Source organism: Sitodiplosis mosellana, unplaced genomic scaffold (assembly GCF_009176505.1).
Source record: "Sitodiplosis mosellana isolate CC-2019 unplaced genomic scaffold, AAFC_SMos_1.0 Smas_scaffold_6150, whole genome shotgun sequence".
Taxonomy (NCBI): Eukaryota; Metazoa; Arthropoda; class Insecta; order Diptera; family Cecidomyiidae; genus Sitodiplosis; species Sitodiplosis mosellana.
Genome location: NW_022601391.1, coordinates 3,691,602 through 3,705,440, shown reverse-complemented (window position 1 = coordinate 3,705,440; position 13,839 = coordinate 3,691,602). Strand labels below are relative to the sequence as shown.

Here is a 13,839-nt window from a genome sequence, read left to right as displayed (position 1 = left end):
GAAAACAAACATATTTTTCACAATTGAAAAAAACCGGTTGATGCACCTGTATGCTTCAATTCGACGACTAGTTAGTTTTTAAAGACAATTTTTTTATGTCATCAAGAAAAGTTCCAGCCACCGTATTCTCCTTTGGACCCTGAAAGTGGATGTGGTTTGTGAAAAACGCTTCGAAATCCACCATGTCGTTTAAAAAACTTCAGCAACGTGGGTGTAACTAAAGTGACAAGGTATCGCATTGCTATCTTCGAGATATGTAGTTCTAGAGGAAGTCAAAAGCTAAGTGAACTTTTCTGTACACAATTTTGCGAATGCGTTACTACAAGTATGATTAGTTTTTATGCTTGCTATTATGGTCTCTGGAAAGGTTCAGCAGGTCATCCGTTTGCCATATGGAAGCTTACCAGGCTAAGTAACCTAGACACGTTTTTATTAGCATTCAGAAATAGAACGACATAAGTTGATTCTGAAAAAAGGTTTTTTCAAACAATAAAATCCATTTCAATCGGCTGCAAATTATTTGGCATTTATTTTTATTTCAAGCTAAGCATATTTTTTTCACTTATCTAATAAATCAGCAATAACCATCCTTTCCTTAATACTTCTGCATTGAATTTTTACTATATTTTGTTCGCATTGACGATAATTTGACTGAACAGTCACTGTTTTTCATCATTCTTCTGCCATAGTGATTTACAAATAGTAAGCCACGAAAATCTCAAAAAAGTTCTAAAACTTCTAATGCTAACCGTTGCGTTTGAATGGTAGATTGTTTTAAATTGGTCTGCGCTTTGAGATTTTACATCTCTATTATCGTTTAACATTGTTTGTTCAATGTAAAAAAAACTGTATTCAAAATAATTGGAAAAGAAAAAGTGCTCAATATGTTTATATTCAGGAAATTTATTTCTTTTTTTACATAGATATTTGCTTCAAACGTATTATATGATGCATATGAATAATGCACAGTACGGGTTTCGTAAAAAAAAACTGCCGAATACGGCAGAACTTGGATTAGAAGCTTTGCACTAGCTAGTTTGGTTTTTGGATTTGGCGACAAAATTGAATGCATAATTTTGCTTATTGACTATCGGCTGGTGATTTTTGTGAAGAAAAACAAAGCTGAAACAACAATCGCGCAGCAAATAATCTTAAATTTGTATTTGTTTTTTATATGTGAAGGTGTGGAATTCACATTGATTTATCAATGAATGTCGAGGAGATTTTTGTTTTGTTTTTAAATTGAACCTAATAATTTTAAGTGGAATCTCTCATTTTATTATCAGATAATCAGATATATCAACACAAAATTAACTATAAATGGAGAGCAACAGAGATGGAGCATAAGTGATTGCCTAACTTTGACAGTAATTGTGTTGGTTTCCTATGTTATTTTATAGTTTTATTTCAATTTGAGGTGTTCAAATGTCATTTAGGAGTTTGATTAAAACATATTCGAATCTGTTTTTTTTTTTTGGTTCAATTTCAAATGTAGTTTGAGGGAGCACTTTTTCCATATCATTATTCTGCTATACTCCGACTTTCAGTTAAAGTTATTAAATACATAAATTTTAATTAAAATTATACTTTAAAAATAGAATAATTTATATCTTCTTTCCGTAATTTTCTTTTTAAAAAAAAGTTTGTTAATGAAAACTATAAATTAGCGGCATTCAAACACTTTTACAGTTAGGTCGACACTGCCTGAGATCACATAAGGAAGATTTTGGTGAAAATCTAAAATGAGAGCAACGAAATTTAGCAACAATCAAATAACGGTGAAATCGGATGTATAGTGGCTGTCAACAAGCTACTTACCAACAGATGTGCAAAAGTGTTGATGAGCATTGATTGTTTTCAGGCATCGCTTGTTCCGTATATCCCAGCAGCGTATGGTTCGATCGTCGCTAGCTGATATTATATATTTTCCGCCAGGATGAAAGACGATTCCTTTTACCCAATTGTCGTGGCCATTTAATACAAATAGACATACGCCAATGCTAATATCCCAAACCTGTGTTCAGAGTTTTCAATAATAGTTAGTAAAAACACACTCATTCACATAAAATTGATCATAAAACCTACTCTAATGCTTTTATCACGTGAACCAGATGCCAAGAATGGTCCATGATGTGAGCCTGTTTTATTATCAGTGCCGGCTGCTTCGTTGATGGCCTGTGAGGCATTTTCACCTGCCCAAGCAATGCATTCAACAGTATGGTCGTGGTCTCTTAGCTCAACCTAAATGATAAAGACGTTTCAATAGTTTATTTCATCGCAAACGAATGGAATATTGTATGAATATTACCTTGCACTCTTTCGTATTTATGTTCCATACACGAATTGAATGATCATTCGAACAAGATGCGAATATTGCTCCATCTGGATGAACTCGAACCATCCGAACCCATTCACGATGTCCAACATATGACTTTACACAGTATCTGTATAGGTAACAATTGGGAGTTAGGAACGCCAATTTTTAACCAATTTTCTTTGAAGTTTTTATAATTTCAAGTGAAGTAAATGGCGGAAGAAGAAAAAACCTACCCGGTAGCAACTTCCCACATTTTAATCGTTTTGTCGCGAGATGCAGATAGCACAAAATCACCAGCCGGTACGAATGCAACGGATGAAACATTGTGATCATGGCCGAGCATTGTCTTGAAGCACTCAAATGTTTGCGTGAAATCCCATAGTTTTATCGACATGTCTGCACTGCAAGAGGCTATCGAATAACAAAAATAGAAGCAAAAATATCAATCATAAATGAAGTTCAGAAACGACTACTAAATGGACACATTTGAATGCACTTCAATGCTTTACCTAGTACTTTTCCTTGTACATCGAAAGCGATGTCATTTACAGGGTCCGTGTGACCTTTGAGGGTTCGTTCGTATTCACCGGTTTCAAAATCCCACACTTTGATCACTGCATCTTCAGATGAGCTTATCAACAAGCTGAACACTGGATGAAATATAACCTAAAACAGTTGAAACGATTAATATAGCTTACAATTCGTTACAGATATGCTATATATAGTGTCTACAGAATGACTATACTCACTCTAGTTATTGTAGCTCTATGTCCATTCAGTGTAAATTTTTCCGGCGGTCGTGGTATCCATTCGCCAGGGCTACGCTTCGCCTTAATCGGACCACCTTCAGATGCTTCCTTTTGAGCCTCAGACAATTTTGCCTCGAGCTCCATTACTTTCTTTTGCAAGCGAATTACAGATGTCCATTTTTTCTCTAACAGGCCACTGTATTTTATTTCTACCGATTCAGTAGCATCCAAATCAGCCTCTTTACGAAACGACTCCAGTGCATCGACGTAATTATTTGCACTTAAATAGTCAGCTATCGCTTTATTTCTATAAAGCAGTTTAACAATTATTGGTCAATTAATGGCTGTTTATTGATTTTCAAGTGATATACAAAGCAAGAAAGAAACACTTACAGTTCTTCGCGTTGTCGTTGTGACAATACCATTTTCATGTTTTTTGCATAAACTTTCGAGCAGAAAAAACCTAGTGCAACTTTCGTATCTAAATACCTCGATCAAATTTAGCTAGATTTAATTGGATGTGTTGAGTGTTGTTTTTGTCGTTACAACAATTTTCCCGAAATCACGGTGCGGGACCTGCAAATTAAAGTGTAAATTTCTTGAGTTTTTTTCTCTGATTAACTTTACGTTGTTGTTTTACAACACTTATGTGCTGAATTTTTTAGGTCTTCACTTCTTTATTGAAGACTTTATCAATGTAATTTTACCACCCACCCATCCCCAATCTGATTTTCAATAATCGAGTTCCTCCACCCCTCCATCAGAATGGTATTATTTTACCGTGATTTATTTTGAGGTTTACCCAATGTAAATTCTACTAAACTAACTCAGAATGAATGGGAAAACATCATGTTTTTATGTGAATCCAATCGGATTAAATTTTCCTGTAAAACTGTATAGAATTCAGCCAGCGGTGTAAATAAACAAATGGTTCTGCTTCAGTTTGGTATAGTAGAGTAGATCGAGATATCAATAAAACGCCATGTCTATAATCAATCGCATGTATTGCGTTACAGAAGAAGAAGAAAAATCTGTAAAAATTGTATGAATCCATACTATATACATAGACGGAAGCGTAGATGTGCATTGCAAAAATATTTGGCCTTGAACAATTTCATTGTCAACATTCACAAAAACAAAAATATTGTCTACATTCGAACATACTGTTATGTCTCACCCACATTTCTAAGAGATTTTCCAAATATTTCAAAGAGAATATCAAATTAGCTTGAGAAATTTTTTTTAAACAAACAAAACAAAATAGTATTTTGATAAAACAAACTCTATCAAATTTGTGGTATGTCAATAGAAGAATCGTAGAAAATACTGATTGAAACTTCTATAACTACCCGTTTTTCGTTGCGTCCACTTGGGTACTCTGCAAATGTCATAATTCAATCTCTCGAATGAAAGAATGAAAAAGTTAGCTTTTCTATAGAAAAAATGTATGAGTCAATGGAAATCAATACCTAATTACATACATATGTTATACATTGTATACACGTTTTCAAACCACTTTTATGATACATATGAACTAGAATTTTTCTTTTTTTTCACAATAAATGAAAACATAGTCCGAATAATCTGAATGTTATTTCACTAAATTTTAAGCAGAAAATTAAGTTTTTTTTTACCAAAATGTATAGTCGACTGAATTCACAGCCTATTGTAACTCATCAATAGATCGAACTTTTGATACTACTTAATTTGATTTCATAATTATTCACCGGTCAACCGCGTCCTGCTAATTTAATAATTTAAATCTTCAGACTAAATGCCCACTTATGTGATTAAAATGATGCACATTGAATGGAAAATAAGCGAGCATTTGATAAATATATTGTACTTCAAGTTTCAATATTCGCGCAATTAACAATGAATTCAGACCGAACGCAGAACCAAATGCACATCCAGCTGTTATTATTTCTAGTTTGACCATTTGTATTTTCAGTGAATGTATATCATCTAAGAATTTTTTTTAAATCAACATACGGTGTACAGTTTTACGCATGTGCAAAAAAAAGTTGTGCGTTCAATTTCGTCCAACCCAACGGCAATAAAAAAATCAAGGGATGAGGGATGTATATCGATACAAATGGATTTTGGCATTAGTTTTGAATGATTTTTAGGTCGAAATGTTCCGAAGAAAAACGTTAAATAAATTTAACATTATTTGACACTAGCTATACAATACTAAGGAAGCTACCGGCTCTGGCACTTGTTTTTACTTATTGGGAAAAAAAATTCCAACTTTAATTCTCACGTACAATTCAATAATTGTATTTTTGTGTGTATGGTGAAAAACATTTGACATAATCTCGATTAATTTTCGTTCGATTCCTTGTCATAGTTTGGATTTATTTAAAACATGTGCAAAACTGTACGCAAAGAAGGGAAGCCGCAGCATAAAAAATAATACGATTTCGATGAGTAATCTTTTGATGCATGTTCCGAAAACTCTATTCCCATACACATACAAATACACGCATATACACTAGAATGCGGTGTAAAAAAATTGTGTATGTTCAATGTGTATGCTCCATCATGGTTCAACGGAAAATGCATAGATAATAAATATCAATCGAAACCGTTTGTAGGTATCCGAAACAATGAGAAAGACATTCCGTCATATCAAATATATTCGTTGCATTTACCTTCGAATTGTACACACACATACGAAGATGGCACTTAAAATTCACAAATGCTCTTTTGTAACATTACAACAAATAAGTCAAAGTATTAAATTATATATTTATATTGAATGTATAAAATGGTAGCACAGAACCCTCTACGAATTCGCCCGAAATTAGAAAGAAAAATGGAATTCTAAAAACATCGAACAAGTGAGTGAAGAAACGATGACAAACAAATCAAGTTGTATAAGTGTGTGACAGATTCGTCACTCAAAACGCACACACACACACACACACACACAATGGCTTTGAACAGTCTATGGATCAAAGACGCACATAACACAAACTATTTTATTTTGATCATCCATGCATATGATATATTTTTTTCTTATTACTGTTTGCTGTAATCATCACTAGAAAAATGAAGCATGGAAAATGTGGCAGTGTTAATCGATATGATGTTTTAAGACGAAAATGTCACTGAAAAAAAACAAACGAATGCTTTATTTAACTATCTTATACATTTTGCTTGTATATTCACACAGAGTGTGTGTGTGTTTCGCGACAACAAGCAACACATTCACCAATTCAAGTATATTCAAAACTTTGCCCCGCATTCCCAAATATGCTGCATCTTCTGTTCTTCTATCATTTGGGCAGAATTGCGAATTCGCTTTGAAGAAAAAAAATTATGTATATTCAATATATATTGTTGTATGTATGCGATTTTACACATGTTACTTCCTTGTATATTGCTGCATAGCAGATTGAGCTACATTAATTTACATACGTTTCACCTAATTAACTGAAAACACACTTTATATTTCTGTGATCCAAACGTTTTCGAGTTTACTCACTATTTGAAGCTGAGTTATTTAATTCGTGGTCATTTTCAATTGTTATTTGTTTTCACCGATGGCCTTTCAACACATTGATTTTGCTTTGGATAGTATCTAATAATGCTGGTAGCTAGACAGCAACAAACGGATGCAACGCTACTAGTATCTTACACATCATATTTTTGAAATTTTATTCATTTATTTATTTTTTTTTACTTACAAAGTGATCAATTTCTGATAATTAACTATATAGCCTTTATAGTATCAATTCTGACACAACGCACGCGAATAGAAATATGATGAACAAAAAGAAGAGGACAAGTATAGACAGTCGAATTACGTTTTTCCCTACTTCTTCACCGTTTCGTTTGTAGGTCTCTCTGTTATATTTTTTTCTTCTTATTCTTCAATTTGATTTCGTAATGGCCGTAGCGATCGATTCTACAGCCGTTCATATACGTAAACGTAATCATGCATCATTATTGATTTGCATGTTAGATGGCGCTCTTCTGTATAATAGCTCATCATTTTGAAAAACAAATTCCAGTATTTCCGTTATAGTATTCTTCCTTACTTGTAAATATGTTATGTGTCACATGATTTTCATAGATAAATCCAAATTTATTGGCACAAATGTGATGTTTGGTATTGACGATGATCTATAATGTACGATGTACAGTTTTTCTTATGAAGAAATGATCAATTTTTCAAAAAATAATAGATTTTTGTGCGCCATCTGACTTTATTAAAAAAACACTTCCACAAGTTTCTTCAAGCTAATCAAATTTTATAATTTAATTGAAATAATATTTTTAATAATTAATTAAATTTCATTTTTTTAACATGCATTTTTCAATCAATTAGACAGCTTACCCAACAAATTGTTATTTTCATTGTTGTTTATTATTTGAATGCTGCAAACAAAGCTTCAACGACTCTAAATCTAATTAGCTTCTAGAACTTGGAAAAAAGTTGTTCAATGATTTCGGTTAGAGATTCGTCCCACCAACATTATCTCCACAGTTGATTTTGAAGGTAGTAAAATGAAAAAGACATTGAGTTTATGGTTTCCATCAATTGTCTTATTCTCTTTATTTAAGTCTTATTCATTGCATTGATGCATGTCCACACTATATTGTCAGTTGGTTTTCTTTATTCCAAAGATTCAATGATTTGTTGTTGTTTTTTGTCCTCAATCCTTTTCCATTTCAAATAAAATATAATTATTATCATAATATGTGTAATATATTATTTATCCATTAATTATCCTTATGATTTATTACAGTATTCGCTTCATATTTAAAGGTTTCGGTGATTTCGATTTAAATTAATAATTTTGATGAAAACTTCGTATCCTGTCATCGTACATTTTGCCAGTTCATTATTTACTCAAGATAGTTTCATTATCATTATTCTGTGGTTTGTGCAACAAATATAATATTCCAATGGTTGACAAGGCGCTAACGAGAAATATCACATCAAACCAGCGATGATAGAAGTTAAAATGAAGGCCTCCAAGTACTTCAGTGATAATGACACGATATTCGGGTGGCATGTTCATTCTCATCAGAAGAACTGAAGCTGCACAGTACATGCCCATTATTTGGGCCAATACCAATACAATTATATTCGATGATTTGCTTGATGATATTTTATAGAAGAACTGTAGAAAATGCGGATAAATATGGAAATATGTTGTGTGATTAGATAATGGAAGAAAAGGTGTTTCGCATGGAAGTTTGTTACCTTGGTTAGAGTGAGAAGAAGACCTCGTATTGATGTAACAACTATGCAACCCACCAGAAAAAATGATACATGTTGACTCCAAAATGCGATATCCATTTCCAAGCCGCACCAATGTACAGCAATTTCTATACCACGCGTTACGGGATCTTTTTTGCCCACTCGATCGAATATTATATTTATCGTACAAATGAAAATCTTCCAAAGACAATACAGACTGAAAAAGTGTCCAAGTACGTTAAAATATTTGCCTTGCAATGTGCGCGCCCATCGTTGCCGTTCCTGCATATTTCTCAATGCATGAACTTCAAGAAATAACTGTCGAGATAGTTCCTCTAAGGCACTAATTTCCAAACGAAGCTGTCCTATATCTGTTCAGAAGCAACGAAACAACGGGGAATTTCAATTAAATTCGGAATCCAAAGTATGGAGAAAAGAAAAATTCAACAATGAATTACTTTCTGTCCCTGAAGATAGCTGAGTAACGCTACTGAGCATTCCCCAGATACCTTGTCTGGTTGGATGAGTTTTATTTTGCTTTCGATCGATTGCGATTCGCTTTTTTTTTGCTAAAATCATATCCATTGTTAGCAATAGCCGTCTTTCAAGAGTTAATACGTCCGCTTGTGAAACCGGCCGTATGAAATATGTCATGCTCGTGTACGGATAATTTACAGCACCAAAACCAGACAAAATTGCCATGACTGTTACGCCAATAACTCCAATTCGTGACACTGCCTGCATTAAATGAAATTATTTATTCGATTTTACCGTCGAAGTGGTTTAAATTTCTGAAATATAGTGTGCTATTTGAGCCTAGCTTAAAGTCATGCCTGTTCAATTGTGAAAACCCCATGTGATACGCTTAGCAACGGAAATGGATCACCAATCCGCCAAAATCCATACAAGAACAAAATCCAGACGCTCAATGTTAATGGAACAATCCATTTTGGTGGTACTAAAGAAGAAAAGAGCACATAAAACTTAATAGCACAGCTGATGAGCATGGCACAGATAAATTGAGAAAAAAGTTATTATGTATAGAAAAATTTATGTTAAGAGAAATGATCATACCGAAACATATGTTACTAATGCTGGAGTAAGCTATATAAAAAGGAATCAAAGCAATTACCATAAACAGTAATAACGTTAATTCTAAACGCCAATGGAAATATCTAGAGCTTGATTCTAATAAGCCGATAATTTCAAAAATTATCAATTCAAACATTGTCAGAGACAATGCAAATGTTGATGAAAATATCAACTGAACCGATACATGTCGGACTTCATAGTCTCGAAATAATTGTTTCACAAAAAAAATCCAGCCACCGGTGAAGAAACAAATCTGCAAAATAACAAAAAAAAATGGTATTTCACCCATTTGACAATAACAATTTCAAATCTTATGTGATTTTTTGGTTGATTTTTGAGCTCTTCCATTTTTAGGGAATTTTTCACGTACCTGAGATACTAAAATTATAATTGAATCCTCTAAAAAGCCCATTGTGTTTAGATTTAGATGAAGACTTGGCGGTTTTTGGCTATTTATCAAACATGTCCCAGAAATTGAGTGGTGCGAGCTGAAATGTACGCGAATCTTTTTTGTACCGCTGTTTTTTCAGCAGGACAACACAATTTTTTTATTTTAACATAGAAGTTTGTCAGTGGCTGTACGCTAAATTGTCACAACCAAATTTTTGTTACACTCTCTACGTTCGATTTGCAATATATTCAAATGTATATTGTGTGCATTTGAAATTATTTAAATAGTTTTCATTGTTTAATTTGTTATTATTCACGAAACTTTGACAATTCGTTCTGAAAATGACAGACACGTATCGAAATGTATACTATATATATAATGGCTCGTTTACAACGCAGCACAAGTCAATTTTGTATAGTAACAGTGTGGTGAGTTACACTTGAGTGTGGCTTCAGTAAAATAAATTTAAAACAAATGCAATGACAAAAATAGAAAGATTTTATTGGTTTCTTTTCGCTGTTTAACATTTCATTTATGGTAAGTAGTCATCGGAGATTGAATCAATCACTTGATGAGCTTCTTCTGCAGTCAATTGTTCCAATTTTTGCGGTACTTTCAATTGATTGATCGTGGGATATTTGACGGTTGGCTATAGTGGCGATATGGAAGATAACTGTTAGTTTCATACTATTACGAAATATTTTATAGTTATAGCATCAGACACATTTGATTACCTCTTTCACCATGAAGTCCATAATATTTCGCTGATAACTTTTTGACTTTGGTTCCACTTTTTGATTGAGCCATGCTTGCGGTATTTGTGGTGTTTTATTCAAATCTTTCCCTCCATAGGGCACTGTTGAAATCACTTTTTTTGGCTGAAGGAATCGAACAAATCGTTCAAGTTCGCTGTAATTGGAATGTTCTGAGTATTGAACGCCAAGAATTGATATTTTATTCGCAAAGTTCGGCTTTGATTTCCCTTTCTCCCATCCGCTGGGACGTATGGCGAGTACTTTACAGAATGCTTCCCCAAACTGACGCATATATTCAACGATGAACTGAAAACAGAAATATGTAAATGAACAATGACCTGATTAATGAAATGGAGAATCTACTACCTGGTAAGATATATTCCCTAGTGGTAGAACATGAACAGACGCATCTTTTGCATATCTAGTCAGTACATCGGAAATTTCATCATTTTGAAGGCACTGCATTGCTTTGTGACGTTCGTTATCAATCCACACTTTATAGTTGAACTCCTGTGCGATTCGAAGCCAAACCTTTTCTTTACCAACTTTGTATGATCCACAGATTATTAAATGCTTTCCAGAACTACTTGTGCTGCTTTTAATGAACTCTTGACAGTATTTAACTATAGTGTTTATGCTATCCGATTGTGTGTCAAACTCATATTTCGACGACAAATACGTTGTATCCAAATAAATTGTGTCAATTTGGTTGTTCCAAAATTCGGGATACTCTTCCATATCAGGAGATGCACGAAAATCTCCAGTGTGCAAAATGCATTTACCAGTTTTCAATTTGAAAAGGTACAAAACCGCCCCTGGACAACTATGCAAAGTTAATTGCAACAAACATTGGTAGAATAAGTAAAAATCGATGCGTTTTAAAATACGAAAGCATATGAAATATAACTTACTGATTCGCATCCAGGGCAGTTACCTCAACATCTTCCACCAATATTGGTGTATTGATGTCCAGATATCGAATATATTGCTCTTCAACTTTGATGAACTCCACTACTAAGCGACCTATTTTCGAAATAAAAAAGTAAAACAGACGCTAAGCTTCAAATCTAAACATGGCTTTCATTCATTTGGACTAACCCGTTATGTTTGAAACGTAAAGTGTGTGATTGAAACTTTTCTTTAAGCCAATGTAGTGATCTGCATGGAAATGAGTGAGAAAATAGTGCTCAACACCTTCAATATCACCATATCGAAATGCATCCACGGCAAATGTAGTCTCTTCAACAATTTTGTAGTGGGGACACTCGACTTTTCTCGATTTTCTTGGTACTGATTTTTTGATTATTTTCGTCTGTTCCTTCTTTTCCTTCTTTTCCTTCTTCACTTTGCTGGTTGCCTTAACAGACGTTGGCTTATTGGTTTTTTGCATTTTTTTGCGTAAATTATAATTTACTGCATTTTCTTGAGGTTTGAAATTCTGTTCATTTTCCTTGATTATGCTCGATGTGTCAGTGTAGACATAATCCGGACGATAGTCCAGATAGTTTGAGGTTGTATTATCCATTTCATCATATGAATTTACATTATTTTCTTCAACTTTGCATTCTACCGCTTTCAATTCGGTTAGTGGCTGTTTTGGCAAGGTTGAGTGTTCATGGACTGTGAAATACGTGTCTCCAGTCGGTTCATATTCAATGAAATCAGGCAACTTGGATTGGCCATCGTTCGCTTTGCGTTTGCGACTTGTTTCGACTTGTTGGTCGATGGATAAACGTCTCAACACAATCTTGACTTGTTTCAAGCTGGATGCATAACGTTTAGCATCGGTTACCTCTTGTTTCTTTTCAACATTAACTTTGGTACTTTCCGGTGAGAAGGCTGAAGTTGATTGTTTCGATATCGGTGTAGCACATCCAATTTTAGCTGCAACTAACAAAGATACAATATTTATGCCCCTCTTAAAACCGAGTAATATCATTGTATTACTTACAATCTTTTTTCGTTGCGGAAAAGTATTCATCAATTTTGTGATATTTGTATTTTGATGGTAATCTCGGTGTTCGATTCTTACTGATGGCGGATGATACACGGGGCAGTCTTTTTTCTCTGGGTTTTGGTGTTTGTGCAATGGATTTTGTTGGTTTGTTTGGAACAGTTCGGATTTCGTCTTCCGAAGATAACGAAATGGTCTCAATATTTATCGGCAATATCGAATTTTCAGTTCCATTTTCTTCGATGCCTTTGTTTCCATTTTGCTCGGAGGGAAGAAATTCGACTTTTGCAAATTCTTTTACGCGTATCACTGGAACTTCTACAAGCGTAAACAAATTCAAATCTAATATACTTTTTTAAATATAGAAATAAGTACAAAATTACCATTGGTTTTCATTGTTTTCACAGGTAAAGCATCTCAATACAACTAAATGACACGAACAAATGGTAAATCTAATGGAAATAATGAGTAAATAAAACGAAAACACTACTCCTAGACAAATGAATAAACAGAAAATGTAAAACCATGAAGATGTTTGTTAAATATATCTGCGAATTGGAACAAACTGTTGTTGACATTTCTTCACCTGGTCTCAAGAAATTGATGTTACCAACGCCACCAGTGATTAATAGCTTGTACTATGTGCATGCATTTGTTGACAGTTCACATCGTTTCATCTTAACCTAAAACACTTTTTAGAATTTTGTTTGTATACGTTTATTCAATCAAACTTTTGTTTTATTTGAAAGTAACCAACATTTCCCAATATGAATACCGACAAAGTAAACCAAAAGGAGTATCTAAAAAAGTATTTGTCTGGTGGCAAAAGTGAATCGAAGAAAAATAAGAAAAAAAAGCATAAGTCGGAGAAAAATTCCACGTAAGTCCAAATTATAATTATATAGTCCAAATTAGTCCAAATTTTTACGGATAAACAATTTATTTTCCGAAATTTCAAATCTACCCTTTTCTCGATCTGTAGAATAAACATCGTTGATGATGACATTGATTTATCACAACTGGCCAATGCAACTGAAGCTGACCTAGACAATTACAATTTGGGTGAAGATTTGCCACAAATTGCCGGTATCATTGATGAAAGACCCGCTGAACTCATCGCAAAAGAGGACTACAAAACAAGTTCAAAATGGAAAACGATCGGAGACGATGAAATGAATATGCGAAGAAAAATATCTGATAGAAGTCCAAATGCATTTCCGCAACGACGTTCAAATCTAGAACCTAATTCTCCGAAACAAAGACGTTCGAACCGAAGCTCAGACGCATCTCCGCGAAGACTACCAAATCGAAGTCCAGACGCTTCGCCACGAAGACGTTCGAACCGAAGCCCAGACGCATCTCCGCG

General features: G+C 33.9%; 4 protein-coding genes across 11 annotated transcripts in view; 1 reads left to right on the top strand and 3 right to left on the bottom strand.

Moving 5' to 3' along the window:
• Nucleotides 1–505: 505 nt before the first annotated feature.
• LOC129574195 (lissencephaly-1 homolog) lies at nt 506–7,005 on the bottom strand. Of its 7 annotated transcripts, XM_055455795.1 has the most exons (10): nt 6,759–6,917; nt 6,557–6,668; nt 3,460–3,642; nt 3,067–3,373; nt 2,827–2,983; nt 2,551–2,728; nt 2,309–2,444; nt 2,086–2,241; nt 1,819–2,014; nt 506–1,737 (listed from the first exon to the last, which is right to left on the bottom strand). In XM_055455795.1, exons 3-10 carry the CDS (start codon nt 3,495–3,497, stop codon nt 1,664–1,666), a joined length of 1,242 nt encoding a protein of 413 aa, XP_055311770.1. In that variant the 5' UTR covers nt 3,498–3,642; nt 6,557–6,668; nt 6,759–6,917; the 3' UTR covers nt 506–1,663. The 7 variants fall into 7 exon arrangements, with proteins under 7 accessions (XP_055311770.1, XP_055311775.1, XP_055311769.1 ...); XM_055455800.1 differs by lacking the exon at nt 6,557–6,668 and having other exon boundaries at nt 6,759–7,005; XM_055455794.1 differs by lacking the exon at nt 6,759–6,917 and having other exon boundaries at nt 6,557–6,736.
• Nucleotides 7,006–7,764: 759 nt separating this feature from the next.
• LOC129574193 (Golgi pH regulator) lies at nt 7,765–10,125 on the bottom strand. The gene is made up of 6 exons (XM_055455791.1): nt 9,744–10,125; nt 9,356–9,626; nt 9,115–9,239; nt 8,740–9,019; nt 8,285–8,652; nt 7,765–8,201 (listed from the first exon to the last, which is right to left on the bottom strand). Exons 1-6 carry the CDS (start codon nt 9,783–9,785, stop codon nt 7,920–7,922), a joined length of 1,368 nt encoding a protein of 455 aa, XP_055311766.1. The 5' UTR covers nt 9,786–10,125; the 3' UTR covers nt 7,765–7,919.
• Nucleotides 10,126–10,244: 119 nt separating this feature from the next.
• On the bottom strand, nt 10,245–13,090 carry LOC129574191 (uncharacterized). Of its 2 annotated transcripts, none has more exons than XM_055455789.1 (7): nt 12,857–13,090; nt 12,471–12,791; nt 11,618–12,403; nt 11,431–11,542; nt 10,886–11,342; nt 10,499–10,825; nt 10,245–10,413 (listed from the first exon to the last, which is right to left on the bottom strand). In XM_055455789.1, exons 1-7 carry the CDS (start codon nt 12,867–12,869, stop codon nt 10,297–10,299), a joined length of 2,133 nt encoding a protein of 710 aa, XP_055311764.1. In that variant the 5' UTR covers nt 12,870–13,090; the 3' UTR covers nt 10,245–10,296. The 2 variants fall into 2 exon arrangements, with proteins under 2 accessions (XP_055311764.1, XP_055311763.1); XM_055455788.1 differs by having other exon boundaries at nt 11,618–12,409; nt 12,857–13,079.
• Nucleotides 13,091–13,113: 23 nt separating this feature from the next.
• Nucleotides 13,114–13,839, top strand: part of LOC129574194 (BUD13 homolog) — a 2,371-nt gene continuing 1,645 nt past the window's right edge. Inside the window, exons 1-2 of the mRNA XM_055455792.1 lie at nt 13,114–13,353; nt 13,456–13,839. The exon at nt 13,456–13,839 is cut by the window's right edge and continues 374 nt beyond it. Coding sequence (XP_055311767.1) covers nt 13,241–13,353; nt 13,456–13,839 — 497 coding nt within the window. The 5' untranslated portion in view covers nt 13,114–13,240. The remainder of the gene's footprint in view (nt 13,354–13,455) is intronic.